This window comes from Dendrobates tinctorius, unplaced genomic scaffold (assembly GCF_039654945.1).
Source record: "Dendrobates tinctorius isolate UK_male_01 unplaced genomic scaffold, ASM3965494v1 ptg000443l, whole genome shotgun sequence".
Lineage (NCBI taxonomy): Eukaryota > Metazoa > Chordata > Amphibia > Anura > Dendrobatidae > Dendrobates > Dendrobates tinctorius.
In genome coordinates this window covers 998914-1024641 of record NW_027362106.1, presented here as the reverse complement: position 1 = coordinate 1024641, position 25728 = coordinate 998914, and the positions used below count along the sequence as shown (strand labels likewise).

At 46.0% G+C, this 25728-nt stretch overlaps 1 protein-coding gene across 3 annotated transcripts in view; it reads left to right on the top strand.

The window, feature by feature from the left end:
* INPP5F (inositol polyphosphate-5-phosphatase F) overlaps positions 1–25728 on the top strand; it is a 248256-nt gene that overhangs the window by 75868 nt on the left and 146660 nt on the right. For 2 of the 3 annotated variants that reach the window (XR_012227544.1, XM_073564275.1), the window contains exon 4: positions 9101–9229. The exons of the other annotated variant lie outside the window; for it this stretch is intronic. Coding sequence is in view for 1 of the 2 variants with exons in the window: in XM_073564275.1 (XP_073420376.1) it covers positions 9101–9229 (129 nt within the window). In the remaining variant the exon portion in view is untranslated. The remainder of the gene's footprint in view (positions 1–9100; positions 9230–25728) is intronic. 3 annotated transcript variants of the gene reach the window in all.

Sequence of the window (25728 nt, the reverse complement as noted above, 5' to 3'; positions counted from 1 at the left end):
TAAGCAGTGTTTTCAAAAATATGCAAGATGTTACAAAAGAGCCAAGATACAGTATATACAGGCAGTTGCAAAATAAAATGGATTAATATAAGAATTTACACTTATGAGTCCATGGCACGCTGTGTGGAGGAGGGGGGCACCTTCCCCAAGGGAAAATGGTCCATCAGCACAGCTTCCTAGCTGGCACCCCGGGCAAATGACAACTTCCTCATTGGGCATCCTATCCTTATACTTTCTTCTGGCTGACTTCACTGGGTGGGCATAGCTAGGGAATGTACTCCCTTTTTAAAGTTACTAGAAAACTTATAAATGCCATAACTATGGCTGCGAGGCTCACAGCGTTTTGACAGACGTATGATGTTTTCTCTCACAACTTTTTCTTTCTATTGATACCAAACAAGAACTACTTGCCGGCTATTGGACGCTTTTCTCGGTTCATGATGGTCTCATAAGCCAGGAAACGCCACTGTGGATAGCTCTAACCATGCAGTTTCCAAAAGTATAAGTTTCCCGCCTCTATGAATATTCTGTGTTATTATATTCGATCCTGAATGAACAAAGGAACTTCCAAAACCCTGTGCTGCAGACAGACCAGATTTGCCTGGTCAAAAGCCACATTCCCGCGGGAGGGGGGAAAGAGTGGGGTAGAATTACACAGTGCAGGGGGAGAGAGAGAACTGCAGCTATGTGCCTGTAGAAATGAAATGGGGGAAAGGCAGTAGGTCCTCTTACAAACCAAGGAGATGCAGCAGAAAGCACTGTATGTGTAATCCAAACCATGAAAAATGAGTCATATTTTCCTGACACAGGCTACATATTTTACAGTGTGGCATCTCTGTCACACACCTCATCTATATGTGGGCTACAAATTGTGGCATTTGAGGCCTCCATTCAACTGTTTCTCCTGTGTCTTAGCCTAGTTATTGACCCCAGTTAGCTGAAAAGAAAAATTACCTACAGACCAGATATTTTAAACTGTGGTTTTCCCGCATACGGATCATATATAAGTTCGCTCCAAATTCAGCCATTTGTAGTGAATGTGGAAAATATTGTAGTCCATTTAAAATGGACAAGGCGCGTGGCAAGGGACAGGGAAGTGGACGTGATGATGATGGTGCATGCAGAGGCTGAGGCCGTGGGTAAGCTAAAATTGGGCAACAACAAACACCCACATCTTCTCGCTCGAACTTTCACCTAGTTTCCTCAAAGCATGTTCCATATTCTTAAGAATAAACTCCACAGTCCCCATTCACCCTGGTGTACATCGGCATAGTAGACATCTCCAGCTGCTCTCATATGATTTTTCAGATCCTGCCAATTTCCTGATGAGGGTAAACCCTGAGACGAGGACTCTGTATTCATTTAGCTGGGATAGGGGTCTGTTTCTCCTGCGGGGTCCTCCATATCTTCTCTGATTCCTGGTTTGACCAGGGAAACTCCACAGGTACCCGATGAGAATCAAACTTGTATCCATTGCTTCCAACCCAAGAGTGCTGACCCCCAGCTATGTGGATAGTCACTTGGCAGCCTAGTAAATAGTGTTCTGGGGGGGACAATATTTTGGCTGACCAAGGTGATGGTAGAACCACAGTTTGTTCTGAAGTCCATGGACCCTCCTCATTGATGTAATTTACCTCCCCCAGCTCACGTTCTTTAATGGTAACAGTCGTTGTATTTTGTGCTTTACTCACCACTGGCAGGGTGGTAGTCGGCATGTTGAGATCGCTCCGGCTGACGGAGTGTGAAATGTTCAATTGCTTCGGGTTATGACATTGGCCCAGTGGCACACCAACCCTGTTCCTAGGTTGTTTACCAGCAACACATCTACTGGTAGGGGCCACACTACTCCTACATCCACCATTCCATGACTGTGACCCCAGTTGTTGTGAACTGGCACCGAGGAGGATAGCAGGCCCAAGCTAAGCCACAGAAAACCACAGAGGTTGGTAACTAAGTGGATGCAGACCCCTGATCCTGTCCACACAACTAGCACTAACCGTGGAGCGTACCTACCATGATCCTAGACGCCTCGGCACAGCCGGAGAGCTAACTAAGCCTAAAGCAAGAAAGGGGAAATCTAAACTGCCCCGGAGCAGACCCCAAAGGGATAGATAGCCCCCAAACATATATTGTTGGTGAGACAAGACACAAACGCAGGCAGAAAAATAGACTGAGCAAATGATGGGGCCCACACTGACTAGACAGGACAGGAAAGGAAAGACCCTGTCTGCAGTCACGCAAAAAACCCTGCAAAAAGTCCAACACGTCTGATGCACAAAAACACTGAAGTCGCACGACTTCGCCCCCACTATATCAGCACTCTGGTATATACTGAAAGCAGAACAAAAAAGAGACCAATATAACGGGACAAAGCAAAGTGGCACATGCAGTAACATGGGCGGTGATTCAGCACAGCCCATCCGGAGCTGGCTGACCCGCACAAAGCAGAGATAAACAAAACCAGATCAAATGCAAACAGAATAACAGATGATCCACTTAGCTGAACACTGCAGGGAAAGAGCAGGAGACATCAGACCTCAGCGGGCACAGGAAGAAAATCACCAGCAGGGATAGAGGGAGTCAGCTGTCTTAAATCCCAATCAGAAACCCCAGATCTCCAATCGTCTTCCTCATTATCGGGTGGCAAGCCTCTCTCAATAAGATCAGCTCCACTACCTCCAGTAACCACCAGAGGGAGCCCAAAAGAGAACTCACAACCCCTCTGTCAATCTGACCAGCTCCACTACCTTCAGTAATCACCAGAGGGAAGCCAGAGAGAGAATTCACAGCACCCAGTCTAAATGTAGTTGGGCCCTCCGAATGTTCAGAGATTCTCTTCCGGCTAAGTTGACTAACATCCGGCTGCAGGGAACAATACCCTGGTCCGGTAGTAGATGTTCTTTGATCAATGGAACAGAGCCTCCATGACCTCTACCCAGACCAGCTGCAGGTGCTGGTTCATGGTTGCTGAGGTGTCCCATCTAGTCCGAGACACTTTTCCTTGTACCACATACCACATATGCCTCTTCCGGTCAAGAACAAAATACTCCCATATGTGTAATACCCATGGGAACATGAAGAGATCCTATGCAAACTAGTATTAAAAATCAACTTTATTAAATGTTAATTACAAAATACCATGTAAAAAGCAAAATGCCAAGGGACACCAAGCAGAGAAAAGGGGTAATATTGCAACAAAATTAATATTAGTAACCAAGGGCATGGAATTCAAAAAACAAATGAAAAACAAAAATAGTTTAAATATATTACACAATATGTACACTATCTCCATGTGGTTACCCCTTATAAGTAGGTACAACCAATAACCAGTGTAGAACTACATGTGAACAATATCCCAGTGAAGTTTCCCCTTATAAATAAGTACCGGTAAATAGATGAGACATAATACAGTGTCAATCCCAATTTCATAACACCCAAAAAACAGATGCAGTAATAATGCTAAAGTAGCTGTGAAAGAGATTGTCTATTGTGCCCAGGATAGTTAAACTCTTATTAGTAAAGGTAACATAACCGGTAACAAGAGATCACATAGGTCTGCTCGGTATCCCCTCACCCCAAGTGGGAGTTTTTGTTGTTGAATTTAGTTGAAGTGCCTTCTTTGGCCAAACATTTTTATATAACTCTTCTGGTCAAGGTAGTGGGACCCTCTTTCCCTCGACATTTAAGTCCCATAGCAGCACATTGTTCACCGGCTAGGGACGTGGATGATGTGGGCTAGAACGTTACTGGCATTTCCTGGCATTGTGTCCACAGTTATGGCATCTTAACCCCTCTCGCCCCGATGGTGGTAGAAAAACCTTGAGAAACCTACCCCTACTTGTGATGTCTGAAATCTCCACAATTCCTCCTCTCTTTGGTCCATGGGTCTCACTGGCCTCCCTCTAAGCTCCTGTTGCCGTCTCACTAGGGTTGTAATTCCACGTTGTCCGGGTCAATTAGCAGACTAATTATCAGCCAATCTTGCAGCCTCATGCAGACTGAGTGGGTGCCAGATAGAAAACCATTCTTTTAAGTCACCTGGGAGCTTGGAAAATAAATTGTTCCAGCATGAATATATTCAAGACAATTTGTGCCCCCTAGTCCTTCTATCCACTTCATGCCGTACGTAAAGTGTTAGCAAACTCCCGGTGTGTGTGTGTACCGGTCTGGTCAGTGTTTCGAATCCTCCTCCTGTAGGTTTCAGGCATGAAAGCATACCTCTCTAGTAATGCGCTACGAACAGTGTGGTATCATCTCTGATCCCCTGCTTCTGACTAAGTCGCCGGTCCAGACTGACTAACCTGGCCTTCTGACTTCCCAGTTGTGAAGGAAGCCTGCAATGAGGTCTTACCTGGGAACCCTACCTTTCCTGAGACGGCTCCACCCTCAATTGCATGTTCCCTCTCCTCAGCTATCTACCCCCTGTCTGTGACAACGTAACAGGACTACTGGTTCCAGCATGCCGACTGGTAACACTCTAAGGCATTATTAAAGCTTGCTTGATTGATCTCCTCCCCCCTGAGGGGAGAAGAACACAGTATATTTCCCACCCCGACATCCCCATCAGTAATCATGTTAATCACATTGACATCAACAGGAGTGTACATTACGTTGTCTGGATGATCAGGATTTGGGGGTTCAGTGGCCACATACTGGGATACTAGCCGTCCCAAGCAATACACTCCCAGGAATATTCGAGGCTATCCGCACTCCCTTTCCAGTGCCCCAGCGCAAATACGCCTTGGCAAGAGGCAGTGCCGGTTCAACGTCTCTAAACTCGGAAACGGCAAGTGTTTTTCCGGTTACCAAATTCTGTGGTGAGACCAGCTCAGGCGGCACAAGGGTCATCTCAACTCTGGTGTCCTTGGCCTGGCCTATGGTGATGGGCTGAAGGTTATCAAGGGACCTCCTACTACCCCAACTCACAAAACAGTGGACGGTTTCTTGGCCGTGGATGGGCCCTTCTGGCGCTTGGGACAGATGACTTTGAAGTGTCCGGGCTGTCTGCTGAGATGACAGTTGGGTTTCCCCTACCGACATGGAGAGGGAAACTGTTATGATTGAGTCACTGTAGGAGGCAAAAACAGAAATGCTAGCTAAGTCCTGAAAACCAGAGAAGTTGGCAACTATCAGATTGCAGACCCCTGAACCTATCAACACAACTAGCAGTAGCCGTGGGGGGTTCCTACGATGACCTAGACCCCTCGATCACAGCCGGAGAGATACATAGGCCTAAAGAAGGAAAGGGGAAATCTAACTGCCCCAGAACAGACCCCAAAGCAATAGGCAGCCCCCCACATATAATGACGGTGAAGCAAGATGAAAACACTTACACAGACAGAAAGACAGGCTGAGCAAAGACGGGGCCCAAAAACTACCTAGATAGGAACGGATAGGAAGGCTGATGTCTGCAATCTGCCAAAACCCTATCAGAGACAAAAGCCAACAAGCTGATAAAAAATGGCCCTGAAGCAACTAAGCTTCAAAAACTAAATCAGCACTCAGGTACTTTCAGAAGACAGAGCTCACGGAACACTGCACACTCCAGCAGGGAGTGGCAGAATCCAAAAAGCAAGAAAAACAAAAACAAATCTTAGATGCAAAAAGGCAAAACAGAAAACTTAGCTTTAGGAGAGCAGGAATCAGACTGGTGTCCAAGAGTCCGCAGAGAAATCACCCGCAGGGCAGAAAGGGCGTAGGCTGCCTTAAATCCAGTCAGTGACTCCACTCAGCCAATCGTCTTCATTAGTCCCAGGTGCCTGATAATCAGGCTCACTACCTTCCTTCACTAGAATAGGGAGTTCACCAGGCCTCAGTGACGGAGGGGAAAATGAACTCACAACAGGAAACATGGGCAGGTGCCCGCTTGGGGGCAAGGACAACAAGCACCATGTGTGCCTTGCTCTTTCTCCACCCGGCAGGCTTCTTGTCTTTTTGGAGCCGTGTTGTTTTAGTACTCGTTGGCAAGTGTTGCTGTTGCCAAGGCTTCCAGTCACAGAGATACAGTTGAAGGTCCTCTGGGCAGATTCACAGAAACTGCTCCCTCCCTTTATACTCCTTCAGCTGCTGGACTTTGGTGAGCTCCAATCCTGTGGTCCTTTGGTCGACGGCTCTCAGTAGGGTCTGCATGAGATCGGCCCAGCTGTCTGCAAGACTCTGCTGCATACTCCGGAGCTTCTTCCGGTACATCTCAGGGGTCAAGTTGTACTGCCAGACCAGACCCTTCTTGATGTCCTCATAGATCATGTACCCAAAGATTTCCAGGGTTTTACCCGTGAGGCGAGGGATTAGAAACCGGACCTAATGGTCCTCAGACAGATGTTACTGATGTTTAGCACAAATGTCTCAGATTACATAATAAAGACAAAAAACTCATGAGTACATTGAACCACTATGAAGAGGAAGTGTATAAACCACCACCGGAGATTATAATCCTTTTTTAAAAATATTCAATTTTTATTAAATATATCAGTTAAAATGGACACTAAAAATGAGAGAATGCTGGACTCCAACAAGCAGGGGCAAACGTTACCAATAAAATGTGAAGTGCATAGAAATATTCAATAGACAGATAAGTTGATGTTTTAGCATGCAACCAAAAGCAAACATTAAATTAGCCGAAAAATTCCAAAAAGTGCAATGTGCAAATGGAAGAAAGAATAAATGGAAAGTAAATGATGCCAAAGAACAAAGATGTCTGACATTTGTGATTCTAGTGGAGCAAACCAAAATACAGCTTTGGCAAAAATTAAGGGACCACTTTCAAGTGTTCAGTTTTTCTGATTTTCCTCTTAATATTTTTGAGTAAAATGTAAATTGCTCTTTTATTCTATAAACTTGTGACAACATGTCTCTGAATTTCCAAGCACTAAATTTTGTATTTTTTTTCTGACAAAGAAAATGGTCAAAATTAAAAAGTGTTTTCAGATCACAAAAAATGCAAAGAAAACAAGTTCATAATAATTTAGAAACAACAATACTAATGTTTTAACTCAGGAAGAGTTCAGAGATCAATATTCTGTGGAATCCCCATGATTGTTAATCCCAGCTTTCATGTGTCTTGTCATGCTTTCCACCAGCCTCTCAAACGGCTTCTGGCGCTAAAATTTAAGCCGTTCTTCTTTGTGTGATGGCTTGTGACTGTCCATCATCCTCTTGATTACATTCCGGAGGTTTTCAATGGGGTTCAGGTCTGGAGAATGGGCGGCCATGACAGGGATTGGATGTGGTGGTGTCTTAATTTTAGCCAGAGCTGTATATCAAATGCCAAAATATGCGAGAGGCCGCTAGATGTTTGAGTATATGAGTACATAAATGCATATGTCAGTGACAGTGCTGAGTAGACAAATTATTAGCAGCAAATAAAGTGCAAAGTGTTAGCCAGATGTAGCTGAATAAAGGTGTAATCCTAAGCATAAGAGATGGCTATGGCAAGCCTATCCATGGAATAAGCACAAAATACTAGCAGCACACAGAAAAAAGTGCAAAGTGCTGGCCGGATATACAGTAGCTTAGTAAGAGTGTAATCCTATACATGGGAGATGGCTATGGCAAGCCTATCCATGGAATAAGCACAAAATACAGCGAGTAAACTTACTAGATTGAATGAGGTAACCAGAATGTCCCCGCCGCCCCAACGCACATTTAGTTAAGAACTTCTTCAGGAGGGTGTGTGTTGGGGAGGGATTTCATACTATTTACAGGACACCCATCCAACGGCTGTGGCCGTATATGTGTGGAGAATAGAGAACAGGTGCTCTAACTTGTGGAGAGTAGTGTACGCAGTAATATTAGCCAAGTCCCAGTGGAAGCGGCGCATGCGCACCCGACCTAGCATCAACAAGGATCTTCCAACACACGGAGCTGGACCGCAAACAACCCGCAGCCGCCATGGAGACAGCGCGTACGTCGCGCGATCCTTTGTCCATCCGCCCAAAGATCAGATGCTGGGCCAGTGGCGCATGCGCATCGGGGAGTCAGCAGGAAATGGAAAGATGACTATGTAAATGAGGATCCGTGAATGAGTTAATTGTAAGAGATACATGTGAAACAAAGGTTTTAACACAGCATTTCATGGATGTGGGGAATAGATCTATACTGTGGGGAAGTGCTGAATAAAAGCAAAATTTAAAAGGGGCTGTAGAAGGTTTACACAGTAAAATATCGATATTTGCAGATGATACAAAACTATGTAAAGTAGTCAATACAAGAGAAATAGTATTCTGCTACAGATGGATCTGGATAAGTTGGAAACTTGGGCCGAAAGGTGGCAGATGCGGTTTAACAATGATAAATGTAAGGTTATACACATGGGAAGAAAGAATCAATATCACCATTACACACTGAACGGGAAACCACTGGGTAAATCTGACATGGAGAAGGACTTGGGGATTCTAGTTAATGATAAACTTACCTTGAACAGCCAGTGCCAGGCAGCAGCTGCCAAGGTAAACAGGACCATGGGGTGCATTAAAAGAGGTCTGGATCCACATGATGAGCGCATTATACTGCCTCTGTACAAATCCCTGGTTAGACCGCACATGGAGTACTGTGTACAGTTTTGGACACCGGTGCTCAGGAAGGATATAATGGAACTAGAGCGGGTACAAAGGAGGGCAACAAAATTAATAAAGGGGATGGGGAACTACAATACCCAGAGAGATTAGCAAAACTAGGATTATTTAGTCTAGAAAAAAAGAGGACTGAGGGGCGATCTAATAACCATGTATAAGTATATAAGGGGACAATACAAATATCTCTCCGAGGATCTGTTTATACCAAGGTGACGGTCACAAGGGGGCATTCTCTGTGTCTGGAGGAGAAAAGGTTTCTCCACCAACATAGAAGAGGATTCTTTACTGTTAGAATTCCCTGCCTGAGGAGGTGGTGATGGTGAACTCAGTTGAAGGGTTCAAGAGAGGCCTGGATGACTTCCTGGAGCGTAACAATATTGTATCTTACAGTTATTGTTAGGTTCTTTAGAAGGACGTAGATCTGGGGATTTATTCTCACGGAATATAGACTGAACTGGATGGACACATGGCTTTTTTCAGCCTTGCTAACTATTCTGCTATGTTACTACTTCCTCTTTTTTTTTTAGCTGTGTAAGAAGCACCATTTTGGCATCAACAAACCAGAGAAGATCACGCAATCACCGGATGACTCCAAGTTTCTCCTCAAGACCTTGACACAGATCAAATCCAATGCGTCTGTCCCCAATAAAAAGAAGGTAAGATGCTGCCTGAAGAGCACCACCAGCTGATGATATATGGAGGCTGTGACGAGCGGCATTCTGTAGCCGATACACACTCGCACCATGTCACACAAGTGTAATGACGGTGCAGCACAAATCAGCCGCCCGAGACAACAGCACTTATGGTCCCCATCTCCTGTTTCGATATCCCGTAGTGACCGCCAATACGTCTTTTTACTAACCTGAGATATTAGAGAATAGCCTCCCCATACAGGTGACAATCCAGCAGCCGTCTACTGTCCACTGTAGCTGACAACTTGCTGCATCAGCCACCGTCAGCATTTGGGCACGGTACACATCTGTTTAACCCCTTAGATGCTGCTGTCAATAGTGACTACATCATATAAATGGGTGGGGGCTTCCTCTTTAACCCCATTGACATTCTGTGATCATGATCTTGTGGTCCTGATGTTTGCCATGGCAATTCACGACCAAATAGCAGCATTAGAGTCTGCCGGCTATAGCGGCCTGTTCAGAAGTTACCGACATTTAAGTGGTACAAATACACTCTTTCATTCCTGTCACGCCACTCTGCATTCATTTCTTAACGTCACCTGAAGGGTTAATAAAATACCTAACAGCAGTATTCAATATGTTGAGGGCTTGCTGTTTTTAAACTGGTGTGACTTTTGGAGCTTTTCCAATATATGGGACCCGAAAAGTCACTTCAGACCTGGATAGGTCCTTCAAAAAATAAGTTTTGGAAATTTCCTTGAAAAAATGAAAGATTACTGCTACATTTTTAAACCTACCTCCTAAAAGGCTAACAAAATAAAATAACATTTTACAAATGGTACTGATGTAAAGCTGACATGTGGGAAACCTTATTAATGTTTTTGTGTGGTATGACTATCTGGATTAAAGGGATAATCAATCAAAGTTTGAAAATTGCAATTTTTTTTTTACAATTTTGTCAAATTTCTGATTTTTTTTTTTTATAAATAAACACAAAACAAATATAGAAATAAATTTACCTTTAACATAAAGTACAACATGTCATGAAAAAGCAATCTCAAAATCATTAGGATCTGTTGAAGCATTCCAGAGTTATTACCACTTAAAGGTAAAAATGTGGCCCCGTCACTAAGGGGATATAGATTGTAAGCTTCTATGGTCAGGACTCCTCCTCCTGTATCTACAGAGTGTAAGCTCCTATGGTCAGGACTCCTCCTTCTCCTGTATCTATGGAGTGTAAGCTCCTGTGGTCAGGACTCCTCCTCCTCCAGTATCTATAGAGTGTAAGCTCCTATGGTCAGGACTCCTCCTTCTACTGTATCTATGGAGTGTAAGCTCCTGTGGTCAGGACTCCTCCTCCTGTATCTATAGAGTGTAAGCTCCTATGGTCAGGACTCCTCCTCCTCCTGTATCTATGGAGTGTAAGCTCCTATGGTCAGGACTCCTCCTTCTCCTGTATCTATGGAGTGTAAGCTCCTGTGGTCAAGACTCCTCCTCCAGTATCTATAGAGTGTAAGCTCCTATGGTCAGGACTCCTCCTCCTCCTGTATCTATAGATTGTAAGCTCCTATGGTCAGGACTCCTCCTCCTGTATCTATAGAGTGTAAGCTCCTGTGGTCAGGGCTCCTCCTCCTCCTGTATCTATAGAGTGTAAGCTCCTGTGGTCAGGACTCCTCCTCCTGTATCTATAGAGCAGGGGTGTGGAATCTTTTTTCTGCCAAGGGCCATTTAGATATTTATACCATCCTTTGGGGGCCGTACGAATTCTGCCCACAAAGTACATCCTGACTCTGGCACTGGTTTCATGACTTAATCTTTCATTGCATGCCCCCAATGTTCAGTAGTAAACACTGCGTGTGTGCTAACAGAGCAAGAAGAAATTAATGAGATTGTGGCAATCAAAATAGAGCTCCCTGCCCAAGAATGTGGTCCCTGATAATCTGCTTGGGGCCTGATAAAAGGTCATCGAGGGCCGTAAATGGCCCTGGGGCCTGAGGTTCCCCACCCCTGCTATAGAGTGTAAGCTCCTGTGGTCAGGACTTCTCCTCCTGTATCTACAGAGTGTAAGCTCCTGTGGTCAGGACTCCTCCTCCTCCTGTATCTACAGAGTGTAAGCTCCTGTGGTCAGGACTCCTCCTCCTCCTGTATCTATAGAGTGTAAGCTCCTGTGGTCAGGACTCCTCCTCCTCCTGTATCTATAGAGTGTAAGCTCCTGTGGTCAGGACTCCTCCTCCTCCTGTATCTATAGAGTGTAAGCTCCTGTGGTCAGGACTCCTCCTCCTCCTCCTGTATCTATAGAGTGTAAGCTCCTGTGGTCAGGACTCCTCCTCCTCCTGTATCTATAGAGTGTAAGCTCCTGTGGTCAGGACTCCTCCTGTATCTATAGAGTGTAAGCTCCTGTGGTCAGGACTCCTCCTCCTGTATGTACAGTGTAAGCTCCTGTGGTCAGGACTTCTCCTCCTCCTGTATCTATAGAGTGTAAGCTCCTGTGGTCAGGACTCCTCCTCCTGTATCTATAGAGTGTAAGTGTCAGGAAGACCGCACTGCACTTGCTCACTGAGCCAGTGCGTGTATCCTGAGTACAAAAACAGTGCTCGAAGATACCTGTGGAGCAGGGCAGCAGCGGTGATGATGCATGCTCCAGGACCTGAAGCACGTGACTGCTGGGGGCGTGGCCTAAGCTTCACAGAGCTAGGAGCTGCAGGGAAACTCCTAGAAAGGTAACTACAGGACAATGTTACCAAGGGGCATAGACAGAGGCAGAAACCAGATCAAGCCGGGTCAAAGCACGAGATGGCAGGACAGTACCAAAGGGTTAGACAGAGCGAATAGTCAGGGCTTAGCAATAGATCAGAAAACCAGAACGGGCAATGGACGGTACAATAGGGACAAACTGCAACGGAGTAACAATAGCCAAGCCAGGAGGTCAGAACCGGAGAAGACAATAGTACCAAAACGAGAGACTGAGTACAGAGTGAGGGAACAGACCGGGTCATACACGGGAATCAAACAAGCAATGCTGAATACACGCACACCAGGGGGTCGGTCAGACACACAGCCAGAATAACAGTATAGCTGACAGAGAATGCTAGTCTGGAGTGAGTATAAATACCCCTCCCAGATCCAAAGAGAGGCCGGCAAAAGTTAACACTGTGAGAAAAGGACATTAACCATGTCCTAACAATGACAGTACCACCCTTTTAATGGGGTCCACTGGACCCCCAGGTTTCTCAGGGTATCTGGCATGAAAAGCCCGCACCAGTCGATCAGCGCGCACCGAATTGGCTGGAACCTATGACCGATCCTCAACAGAATATCCCTTACAATGAATAAGGTACTGAAGTCTCCGGCGCACCCACCGTGAATCAGTGATGCGCCCTACCTCATACTCCAGTTGACCCTCTACCAACACTGGATGAGGGATCTTCTCTAACTGTCCCCACAGGTTTTAATAGGGACCTGTGGAAGACGTTAGATATTTTGAAGGAGGTGGGCAACTGTAATCTGTATGCCACCGGGTTGATCACCTCTACAATCTTGTATGGGCCAATAAATTTTGGGCCCAACTTCATAGAGGGTATTTTAAGTTTGATGTTACGGGTGGACAACCAGACTTTTTCTCCCACTGTTAACGCAGGACCCAACCCCCTCCTCCTGTCCGCAAAATGTTTATACTTCTTCTGGGCTTTGGAGATATTCCCCTGCACCTCCCTCCAGAGGGTTTTTAACTGTTGTACCATCCCTTCGGCACCAGGGCAATCCGAATCCATACGGGAAAATTCCCCAAACTGCGGAACAAACCCATAATTGACCTGAAAGGGAGACTTTCCGGTAGACTGATTAATACGACAGTTGAATGCAAATTCTGCCATGGGAAATGGCTTACACAAGTCTTCCTGTCTGGAGGAGGCCAGGCATCTCAGAATCTGCTCCGACGACTGGTTGGTGCGTTCAGTCTGTCTATTGGATTCCGGGTGATAGGCAGAGGAGAATTACAGCGTGACCTCCAACTTCATACAAAACGCTCTCCAAAACCTGGCCACAAATTGCACACCCCTGTCCGACACCACGTTCACGGGCATTCCATGCAATCGAACAATGTGCTGTATAAACAAGCGGGCCAAGGTTTCAGCAGATGGTAACGCAGGTAATGGCACAAAGTGGGCTTGCTTAGAAAATCTATCAACCACTACCCATGCCACTGAGTTGCCCCTGGAAGATGGAAGATTAGTGATAAAGTCCATGGACAGGTGTGTCCATGGTTTATCCGGAATTGGCAAAGGCACCAATTCCCCAGCCGGACCTGAGAGCTTTTAGAGCGCGCGCACACCCCTCAAGAATTTACAAACCTTTTTATATCAGTACCCATAGAGGGCCACCAAAAACCCCTAGCTACTGCCCCCCGGGTAGCTGCAATACCAGGGTGTGCACTTAACACAGAATCATGAAATTCTTGAAGGAGTGTGAGATGGAATTGTTTGGGTACAAACAATTTAGCTATGGGTTTATTCCTGGGAGCTTGTGCTTCCAGAATCTCTCTCTGTAACTCAGAGGAGAATTCAGTTACAACCACTCCTGGTTGAAGAATGGAGGAAGGAGGTTCTGGAGGGGACACAGAATCAAAACTTCGGGATAAGGCATCTGCCTTTACATTTTTAGACCCTGGAAGGAACGTGATGGTAAAATGAAATTGAGAAAAAAAAAGTGCCCACCGAGCCTGTCTGGGGGGTCAATCTGTTATTAGACTCGATATAGGCCAAGTTTTTATGATCAGTGATGACCGTAATGGGATGAGCGGCCCCCTCCAAAAAATGCCTCCATTCTTTGAAGGCCAATTTAACCGCTAACAATTCCCTGTTACCGACATCATAGTTTCTCACTGCCGATGAGAACTTCTTAGAGAAAAAGGCACAGGGTTTGAGGTTAGTTAGGGTAGAGGTATGTGACGAACAGCCCACGGCCGTTCGTCCACTTACGGGCGACTAACGGGGGTCCCGCTGCCACCAAAATGCGACGGACAGCGGACCCTGTGTCACCACTATGTCACAGTCCCACCACTGACACGGGTGTATCAGCGGACGGAGGGACGAGACACACTGCCGGCACATGGCTATCACAGGCACAGTTGGCGCTTATCTTAGTTATCCCACCACTGGCACCATGTGACCAAAATATCCAGCAAGCTACTCTCGCTCTACAATTTGCCGCGGGGGGGGTTTAATTTGGATGCCCCGCCACTGCTATCAATCTTCCAAGTATTGCGGGGATTTATGTATATCCCACTTTCTCAGTTCCACTTTGGAACTCGCAGCTCTCCGGCGCCCCCCTTACCCTCAGGTCAGTCAGGGAACTGCACCTAGGATAATGAGTCGCCGGACGGGCTGCCTGTTGTGAACCGGCAATCAGGCTTCTGCAGTAAGGGAATTATCAATGCTGTGGCCGCAGCCCCTCATTCAGCAATATAAGACCCTTCTAAACTGCAGCAAGCCGCAATAGCCGTACACAACGCGCTGCCACCAGTCACGGTTACTTAATTCACAGTGTAAAATTAAGAGGGTCCGTGGCAAACCCCTTGAATTAGTAGCGATTATCTATCAAAGGCGTATAGTTCGATTCTTAGAGCATGGAGACAGATCTAAATAATTATATCATTTATTTTCCGAAAGAGGACAGTGATTACAGATAAAAGTTGCTATAAAGTTGAGACATAAAATATGTACAGTACAGATATAAAATAAAAGGATTAAAAGGATAGAAAGTCACACTCACATGTGGTCAGTTGGCATCCCATGTGGCTTTAAGGGGGGTGGAGGCGGAGCTGCACGTCTCCGCTCATCTGCGGGTCTTTCTTGCACGACGACTTGAGCTGTTCTGAGCTGGTTTGCCCAGGGAATGCCTTATAAACTTTCCTATGTGACATCACGGAGAGGTGCATTCTGGGTTGATCCCACCTCTCTCTCCAAGTTATGTTTTGGCTACAAAACTTAGATTAGCTATAACTTTATGGGAGAAGCTGGTATGGACTCATCAGTGGTATCATGTTTCCCAGCGTAATGAGCCTATCCAGAAAACATCAAACATCTATGCGATATGACCGTCCATTTGGGCGCAAATCCTATCTCATGTTCTGGACAGGGTAGAACTTCGAAAGATACGCGGTATCGAAGCTGGGACCGCTCAGGTTACAAAAATATGATTTTCATATCTCTACTTGGTACGGTTTTCGCAGGGCAGGCTCTTAAAGGTTTACTACTAACCTTTATTTCAAACAAAGACCTTTTTCCCGCATTTTTTTCCAGCTGAGAGAAGGAAACAAATGGTTGTAACAGCAGGGGGTCTCCTATTACTAGTGCGAACACAGGCTGTAGAGGAGGGGGGTGGCACTGCTCTGTGTGTGTGTGAAGGGAGGAGGGGTGAAGCTGCAGAGCTAGCAGCCTGGATTGTCATATGTGCCGGATCTTTCTGGAAAGTTACAACAGAAAACATCATATTTTGTAGACAAAACTCCATACCTCACAGACATTGTACATCACAGAGGGGCCCTGTGACAATACTGCCCCCACCTCCACCTCCGAAGCGTCGACCTCGACGATAAAAGGTCTTGACGAATCGGGTTGTACCAACACAGGGGCTGTGGTAAAACAGTTCTTTAGTGTAAGGAAGGAATTTTTTGCAGCCACGAACCAACTTTTTACATCTGCCCTTTAAGAGTGAGGTCCGTCAAGGGTTTCACCACCTGCGAGAACCCTTTAATGAACTTCCTATAATAATTAGCAAAGCCCAGAAATCGCTGCAACCTCTTCAGGTCATGAGGCTGCACCCAATCGGTAATGGCCTGAACCTTCCCTGGATCCATGCGGAATCCCTCCCCGGATACAATTACACCCAGAAAAGACCGTTCTTGCATAAAAAATGAGCACTTTTCCAGCTTAGCATGCCAATGGTTCTCCCGGAGTCTCATAAGAACCGTACATAAATGGTGTGTGACTGACTGTCCTCAGAGTGTATCAAGATGTCATCCAAGTAGATGACTACATAACGCCCAATCAAGTCAGAAAAATCAACATTAATGAAGTTCTGAGAAACAGCAGGAGCGTTAGTGAGGCCGAAGGGCATAACCAGGTTTTCAAACAGCCCCTCAGTTGTCAGGAACGCTGTTTTCCATTCGTCCCCCTCCCGTCCCATTATAAGGTTATAAGCCCCTCGTAGATCGAGCTTAGAAAACCATTTGGCCCCCGTGAGTTGGTTGCATAGATCAGGAATCAACGGGAGAGGGTACGTGTTCTTAGCAGTAATTTTGTTCAGTTCCCGAAAGTTGAGGCATGGTCGCAACCCACCATCTTTTTTCTTTACAAAGAAAAACCCCATTGCCACGGGTGAGACCGAGGGCCGAATATGCCTCTTGCGAAGGCTCTCTTTGATGTACTCTTTCATAGCTTGGCGCTCAGGCCCCGACAAATTAAACAAACGAGCCTTTGGTAATTTGGCTCCAGGTACTAAATCGATAGCACAGTCAAATGGTCTATGTGGTGGGAGCTCCTCAGCCTTGTTTTTGGAAAACACGTCTTCAAAGTCTCTCAGGTACTCCGGAATACCCTCCAGACCGTCAGACGGCACAGATACAGATCTTATCGGATTGACAAAAGGAACCGGGTTACAACACAGACCATTATCATTACATCCCCATCGGATGATCTCCCCCTTCACCCAATCAATGAGAGGATTGTGGCGTTGCAGCCAGGGCATCCCCGATACCAGTCCTACAGGCAGATTATTCATAATAAAACAACTTAACTTTTCCACATGAGTGGAACCCATTTTCATAGAAAAAACTTCAGACATAAAGCAAATTCCATCCTGGGTAAGAGGGGATGAATCCACAGCCACAATTTTAACAGGGTCTTTTAACCTGACTGTCCCTATCTTATTAAGAGTCACAACTTGGGCATCAATTAGATTAAAGGAGGAACCACAGTCAACAAAGTCGGTGGTCATAACAGGACCGCCAGCAAGTTCCAATTCAACCTGGAGCACCATCTTTGTACATGAGAAAAAATGTACCTGGGAGTCTGGACAACCTCCTCAATTGTTGCCCAGACTCATCGTTTCTCTGATGGTTTCTCTGAAGAAGGGCAGGAGGGGTGTTATGTGTTACAGAACCACTCAGCACCCAGAATATGTTGTGCAGTTATATGTATGTATAATAGGTTCTATGTGAGATGCATGTCCCTAATGCATCAGCCTACAGGCTGCGCCCCTGGGCAGAGGGGACACGATTTTCTCCTTTTGTCCGCCCTCCCCCCACCTTTGTAATTCCCACAGTAAACATCGGCAGGCTCCGGCCACCTGCGGCTTTTGTAATGCATGTCTGGCCTTCCGCTTTTCTATTGGCCTGCCCTCTGTATCTGTGTGATATATTCTGTGTCCTGTGAGTGAAGTGTTGTTAGACTGGAAATATGTGGAGAAGCAGTGATCTTTTATATGCGCCCATGTAACCAAGGAATTCCAGCCAGCGTCATTCATTTAGACTCCAGCCAACGCAGAGCGGACCTCTGAAAACACGGGGTGGTACTGAAAGAGGTACTCCAGCTTGTGAGACACCGTTACAAGGGGCAATTCCTTTTCCAATGTCCAGAGGCTCCACAGTAAAAGCATAGTAGGTTGTCTCTACGGTGCCTTCTCTCTTTCTCCTTAACCGAGACTGACCCAACCTCCATGGGCTCAGATACATGTGCAGTGTCACACAATTTGGGGTACAAGGGAGACTCTTGTTGCATCATTCCTCTAGCACGGAGTCTCCGGTCCATACGGACCGCCTGCATCATGGCATCCTCCAGGGTATCGGGGAGGATGTAATGCCAGAGCGTCCTGCAGATGGTCAGACAGGCCCCTGCGGAACAACCCTCTCAAGCCAGTGTCGTTCCAGGATACTTCGGCGGTCCAACGTCTAAACTCTGAGCAGAACCATTCAGCAGAGTGCCTCCCCTGTGTCACATTCATCACCATATTCTCTGCCAGACGCACTCTATCAGGCTCATCATAAATGTGCCCCAGAGCCTCAAAGAACAAATTCACAGACATAGATTCAGGAGCAGAGGAAGAGAGAGAGAGAAAGCCCATGCTTGTGGAGCCCCCCGAAGTAGAGAAATGACGACCCCCACCCTCTGGAACTCATCCCAGGAGGAACGGGGCCTCAGAGAAAAAAAAAGCTTGCATCCTTCTCTGAACGACCTGAACTCCCTTTTATCCCCTGAGAAAGGGTCTGGCAATTTGACCGGAGATTCGGGGGAGGCTAATGACACATCTCTATCCCCAGCACTAGGAGCCCATGCATCGACAGCCCCCTGTACAGTATCCACCAACTGTTACTGGGTATGGGCCATCGTGTGCTGTTCCACATTAAGTTTGTGGAACATTTGGGTCAGGTGCTTGACCTGATCAGCCAAAGCTTGTATGGCATCCATGAGGATAACACACTTTTTTTTTTTTTTTCTTCAGAGAAAAAAAAACTGAAAGGGTCAGCTATAACGTCAGGAACACCGCACTGCACTTGCTCACTGAGCCAGAGCACATGTCCTGAGTACAAAAAACCATGCAAAAAAATACCTGTGGAGCGGGCAGCGGCGGTGACTATGCATGCTCCAGGACCTGAAGCACGTGACTGCTGGGGGCGTGGCCTAAGCTCCACAGAGCTAGGAGCTGCAGGGAAACTCCTAGAAAGGTAACCACAGGACAATGTTACCAAGGGGCATAGACAGGGGCGGAAACCAGATCAAGCCGGGTCAAAGCACGAGATAGCAGGACAGTACCAAAGGGTTAGACAGAATGGATAGTCAGGACGCAGCAATAGATCAGAAAACCAGAACGGGCAATGGACGGTACAATAGGGACAAACTGCAACGGAGTAACAATAGCCAAGCCAGGAGGTCAGAACTTGAGAAGACAATAGTACCAAAATGAGAGACTGAGTACAGAGTGAGGGAACAGACCGGGTCATACACTGGAATCAAACAAGCAATGCTGACTACACGCACACCAGGGAGGTCGGTCAGACACACAGCCAGAATAACAGTATAACTGACAGAGAATGCTAGTCTGGAGTGAGTATAAATACCCCTCCCAGATCCAAAGAGAGGCCGGCAAAAGTTAACCCTGTGAGAACAGGACATTAACCATTCGGCGCGCGAATTTTGACTCATATTTCATCGTTTTTAAGAAATCTCAATATGGAAGAGGCCAGGAGCCATTTGGTGAGCTGCATTTCTTGCTACATGTTCACAGACTTACCAGTGGAAAAGCCAAACTTCACATGCCACAAATGCAAGCTTGTGTCCCTGTTGGAGGAAAAGTTGCAAAATCTTGGAGAGGTTAGCTACGTTGAAGATCATTAAGGAAGGTGAAGAGTTCTTGGACAGAGCAGAATTATCTCTTCATGTTACAGAAAAAGAAGAAATTCGAAGTGCACCTGAAGAAACAGAGGAATGGAGACGTGACCCAGAGAACCAGGAGGATCAGGAGGCAGTCAGCACCCATACTTCTCAGGAACAAGTACCAGGCTCTCAGGCAGGAAAACGATGAAGAAATACATCAGGATAAGACTTTGACAACAAACAGCAACCTTGTACGCCTTCAGAGTCCTCCTGGATGGAGGAAGAAAAATGTTGTGAAGAAGAAACGGAGAGTGGTGGTCATGGGGGATTCCCTGTTGAGAGGAACAGAGGCCGCTATTTGCAGACCGGATATAACCTCAAGAGAAATGTGCTGTCTTCCAGGTGCAAAAATTAAAGATATGTCTGACAGGATATCAGGACTCTTCAGACCTACAGAGGACTACCCATTCCTGCTACTACATGTGGGGACAAATGACACCGCAAGAAATGACCTGGAAACCATCTGCAGAGACTTTGAAGACTTAGGCAAGAAAGTGAAAGAACTTGGAGCGCAGGTGGTCTTCTCTTCCATCCTCCCAGTGGATGGCCATGGAACAAGGAGGTGGCATAAGATTCTGCAGGTGAACAACTGGCTACGTCGATGGTGCCCTCAGCAAAGATTTGGATTTCTGGATCACGGAGTGAATTACTTATACGATGGACTACTTGCTAGAGATGGGGTGCACCTTACGAAGACTGGAGAACATGTATTTGGAAGTCGCCTTGCTACACTTGTAAGGAGAGCTTTAAACTAGAACAACATGGGAAGGGAAGCAAGAGACCAGAAAAAGCCATACACCTGACAAATGCTATTGAGAACTCTGCTATTATAAGTGGAAAGGAAGAACAAAGACAAAAGAATCTAATTAATAAAAATATTGGAGAAAGAGGAAACAATCACAAACTAAAATGTTTCTATACTAATGCACAAAGCATGGGCAACAAACAAAGAGAATTGTAACTACTAACACAGGAAAAGAAATATGATGTCATTGGAATCTCTGAAACTTGGTGGGACAATACACATGATTGGAATACAAGACTAGAAGGATACAACTTATTTGCAAGAAACAGACTTGATAAACGAGGAGGAGGTGTCGCATTGTATGTTAGAAACGCGTATATCTGCACAGAGATTGAAGCTTCAGAGACTGGGAGTTCTGTGGAAACTGTTTGGGTAAGACTACAAGGACAGAACAATGGAAAGGACATCATTGTAGGCATTTACTACAGGCCGCCTGTGCAAGCTGAAGATATGGATGAACTCTTTATGCATCAAATGGCCAAGTTCTCCAAAAAATATGACATAGTTGTCATGGGAGATTTCAACTATCCAGACATTTGTTGGGAATCTCTCTCAGGCAAAACTAACAGGTCAAGGAAATTCTTATCTTCTCTTGCTGACAACTTTATCTTCCAAAAGGTAGGGGAGAAAACAAGGGGAACTGCTACCTTGGATCTAATCCTTATAAACAGGGAGGAAATGGTTGAGGAGGTAAAAGTGGCTGGGACCCTAGGAGGTAGCGACCATGCTATTTTAGAATTTTGGATAACTAGAGGAGGAAGACCTCTGAAGACTCAGACTTCAAGGTTAGATTTCAGAAAGGCAGATTTTAAGGGATTCAGAAAGAGAATTGGAGGGATCCAACGGCTGGATATCCTTAAAGACAAAAATGTCTAGGATTTTTACAGGATGAAAATGATGAAATGGTAAGACAGGATGTTGAGAAGGCTGAACTTTTAAATTCCTATTTTGCATCTGTTTTCTCTCAGAAAGGAAATGTAACATCAACTGTTCTTCACTGTCCTATTAAGGGAATAGAAGAATCCAAGATATCTATAAACAGAAAGATAGTGAGGAAACACTTAGCTAACCTAAATGAATTCAAGTCTCCAGGTCCAGATGAATTACACCCCAGAGTAGTGAGGAGATAGCAGAAGAAATTTTTGAACCCCTCTCCATAAACTTTGAAATTCTCGGAGAACAGGAGAAGTGCCAGAAGACTGGCGAAGATCAAATGTTCCTATCTTCAAAAAGGGGAAGAAGGTGGACCCAGGCAACTATAGGCCGGTGAGTCTGACTTCTATACCAGGAAAGATCTTTGAACAAATTTTAAACAACATGTCTGTCAGTACCTGGATAAGAATGAAGTGATTAAACAGAGTCAGCATGGGTTTGTAACTAATAAGTTATGTCAGACTAACTTAATTTCCTTCTATGACGGAATCACTGATTGGGTGGATCAAGGAAATGCTGTAGATATAGTATATCTTGACTTCAGCAAAGCTTTTGACAAAGTCTCTCATACAATCCTTATTGAAAAAATGACTAAGTATGGAATGGACAAGGCAACTGTTAGGTGGATTCATAACTGGCTTAGTGATCGGACGCAAAGAGTGGTCGTAAATGGCTGCACGTCCAGTTGGAAGAATGTCTCAAGTGGGGTACCACAGGGCTCTGTCCTGGGCCCTGTATTGTTCAACATCTTTATCAACGATTTAGATGAAGGAATTGAGGGTAAACTGATTAAATTTGCTGATGACACAAAGCTAGGAGGGATAGCTAATACTAGAGGAGAGAGAAGATTCAAAAAGATATAAATAAACTGGAGAAGTGGGCAGCAACTAACAAAATGGTTTTTAACAGGGAGAAATGCAAAGTTCTACATCTGGGCAATAAAAATGAAAAAAGCATATACAGAATGGGAGGAATAGGGCTAAGCAACAGCACATGTGAAAAAGACTTGGGTATACTAATAGATCACAGACTGAATATGAGTCAACAGTGTGATGCAGCAGCAAAAAAGGCAAATCCAATTCTAGGATGTATTAACAGAAGCATACAGTCTAGATCACGTGAAGTCATTATTTCCCTCTAATCCTCTTTGGTCAGCCCTCATCTGGAATATTGTGTCCAGTTTTGGGCTCCACATTTTAAAAAAGACATCAACAAACTGGAGCAAGTTCAGAAAAGAGCGACCAGAATGGTGACCGGTCTGCAAACCCTGTCTTATGAGGAAAGGTTGCAGGATTTGGGAATGTTTAGTTTGCAAAAGAGAAGACTGAGAGGAGACTTAATAGCTGTCTACAAATATCTAAAGGGCTGTCACATTGTAGAAGGATCACCTTTATTCTCATTTGCACAAGGAAACACTAGAAGCAATGGGATGAAACTGAATGGGAGGAGAGACAGATTAGATATTAGAAAAAACTTTTTGACAGTTAGCGTGATCAATGAGTGGAACAAGCTGCCACGAGAAGTGGTGAGTTCTCCTTCAATGGAAGTCTTCAAACAGAGGCTGGACAGACACCTGACTGGGATGATTTAGCGAATCCTGCTTTGAGCAGGGGGTTGGACCAGATGGCCCAGGAGGTCCCTTCCAACTCTACTATTCTATGTCCTAACCATGACAGTAAGCTCCTGTGGTCAGGACTCCTCCTCCTCCTGTATCTATAGAGTGTAAGCTCCTGTGGTCAGCACTCCTCCTCCTCCTGTATCTATAGAGTGTAAGCTCCTGTGGTCAACACTCCTCCTCCTCCTGTATCTATAGAGTGTAAGCTCCTGTCGTCAGGACTCCTCCTCCTCCTCCTGTATCTATAGAGTGTAAGCTCCTGTGGTCAGGACTCCTCCTCCTCCTCCTGTATCTGTAGAGTGTGAGCTCCTGTGGTCAGGACTCCTCCTTCTCCTGTATCTATAGAGTGTAAGCTCCTATGGTCAGGACTCCTCCTCCTGTATCTATAGAGTGTAAGCTCCTGTGGTCAGGACTCCTCTTCCTGTATCTATAGAGTGTAAGCTCCTGTGGTCAGGACTCCTTCTCCTCCTGTATCTATAGAGTGTAAGCTACTATGGTCAGGACTCCTCCTCCTCCTGTATCTATAGAGTGTAAGCTCCTGTGGTCCGGACTCCTCCTCCTCCTCCTGTATCTATAGAGTGTAAGCTCCTGTGGTCAGGATTCCTCCAGTATCTATAGAGTGTAAGCTCCTGTGGTCAGGACTCCTCCTCCTCCTGTATCTGTAGAGTGTAAGCTCCTATGGTCAGGACTCCTCCTCCTCCTGTATCTATAGAGTGTAAGCTCCTGTGGTCAGGACGACTCCTCCTGTATCTATAGAGTGTAAGCTCCTGTGGTCAGGACGACTCCTCCTGTATCTATAGAGTGTAAGCTCCTGTGGTCAGGACGACGACTCCTCCTGTATCTATAGAGTGTAAGTGCCTGTGGTCAGGACTCCTCCTCCTCCTGTACCTATAGCGTGTAAGCTCCTGTGGTCAGGACTCCTCCTCCTCCTGTATCTATAGAGTGTAAGCTCCTGTGGTCAGCACTCCTCCTCCTGTATCAATAGAGTGTAACCTCCTGTGGTCAGCACTCCTCCTCCTGTATCTATAGAGTGTAAGCTCCTGTGGTCAGGACTCCTCCTCCTCCTGTATCTATAGAGTGTAAGCTCCTGTGGTCAGCACTCCTCCTCCTCCTGTATCTATAGAGTGTAAGCTCCAATGGTCAGGACTCCTCCTCCTCCTGTATCTATAGAGTGTAAGCTCCTGTGGTCACGACGCCTCCTCCTATATCTATAGAGTGTAAGCTCCTGTGGTCAGAAATCCTCCTCCTCCTGTTGAGTGTAATCTCCTGTTGTCAGGACTCCTCCTCCTCCTGTATCTGTAGAGTGTAAGCTACTGTGTTCAGGACTCCTCCTCCTCCTGTATCTATAGAGTGTAAGCTCCTGTGGTCAGGACTCCTCCTCCTCCTGTATCTATAGAGTGTAAGCTCCTGTGGTCAGCACTCCTCCTCCTCCTGTATCTATAGAGTGTAAGCTCCTGTGGTCAGGACTCCTCCTCCTCCTGTATCTATAGAGTGTAAGCTCCTGTGGTCAGGACTCCTCCTCCTCCTGTATCTATAGAGTGTAAGCTCCTGTGGTCAGGACGACTCCTCCTGTATCTATAGAGTGTAAGCTCCTGTGGTCAGGACGACGACTCCTCCTGTATCTATAGCGTGTAAGCTCCTGTGGTCAGGACTCCTCCTCCTCCTGTATCTATAGAGTGTAAGCTCCTGTGGTCAGCACTCCTCCTCCTGTATCAATAGAGTGTAACCTCCTGTGGTCAGGACTCCTCCTCCTCCTGTATCTATAGAGTGTAAGCTCCTGTGGTCAGGACTCCTCCTCCTCCTGTATCTATAGAGTGTAAGCTCCTGTGGTCAGCACTCCTCCTCCTCCTGTATCTATAGAGTGTAAGCTCCAATGGTCAGGACTCCTCCTCCTCCTGTATCTATAGAGTGTAAGCTCCTGTGGTCACGACGCCTCCTCCTATATCTATAGAGTGTAAGCTCCTGTGGTCAGAAATCCTCCTCCTCCTGTTGAGTGTAATCTCCTGTTGTCAGGACTCCTCCTCCTCCTGTATCTGTAGAGTGTAAGCTACTGTGTTCAGGACTCCTCCTCCTCCTGTATCTATAGAGTGTAAGCTCCTGTGGTCAGGACTCCTCCTCCTCCTGTATCTATAGAGTGTAAGCTCCTGTGGTCAGCACTCCTCCTCCTCCTGTATCTATAGAGTGTAAGCTCCTGTGGTCAGGACTCCTCCTCCTCCTGTATCTATAGAGTGTAAGCTCCTGTGGTCAGGACGACTCCTCCTGTATCTATAGAGTGTAAGCTCCTGTGGTCAGGACGACGACTCCTCCTGTATCTATAGTGTAAGCGCCTGTGGTCAGGACTCCTCCTCCTCCTGTACCTATAGAGTGTAATCTCCTGTGGTCAGGACTCCTCCTCCTCCTGTATCTATAGAGTGTAAGCTCCTGTGGTCAGCACTCCTCCTCCTGTATCAATAGAGTGTAACCTCCTGTGGTCAGCACTCCTCCTCCTGTATCTATAGAGTGTAAGCTCCTGTGGTCAGGACTCGTCCTCCTGTATCTATAGAGTGTAAGCTCCTGTGGTCAGGACTCCTCCTCCTGTATCTATAGAGTGTAAGCTCCTGTGGTCAGGACTCCTCCTCCTCCTCCTGTATCTATAGAGTGTAAGCTCCTGTGGTCAGCACTCCTCCTCCTCCTGTATCTATAGAGTGTAAGCTCCTGTGGTCAGCACTCCTCCTCCTCCTGTATCTATAGAGTGTAA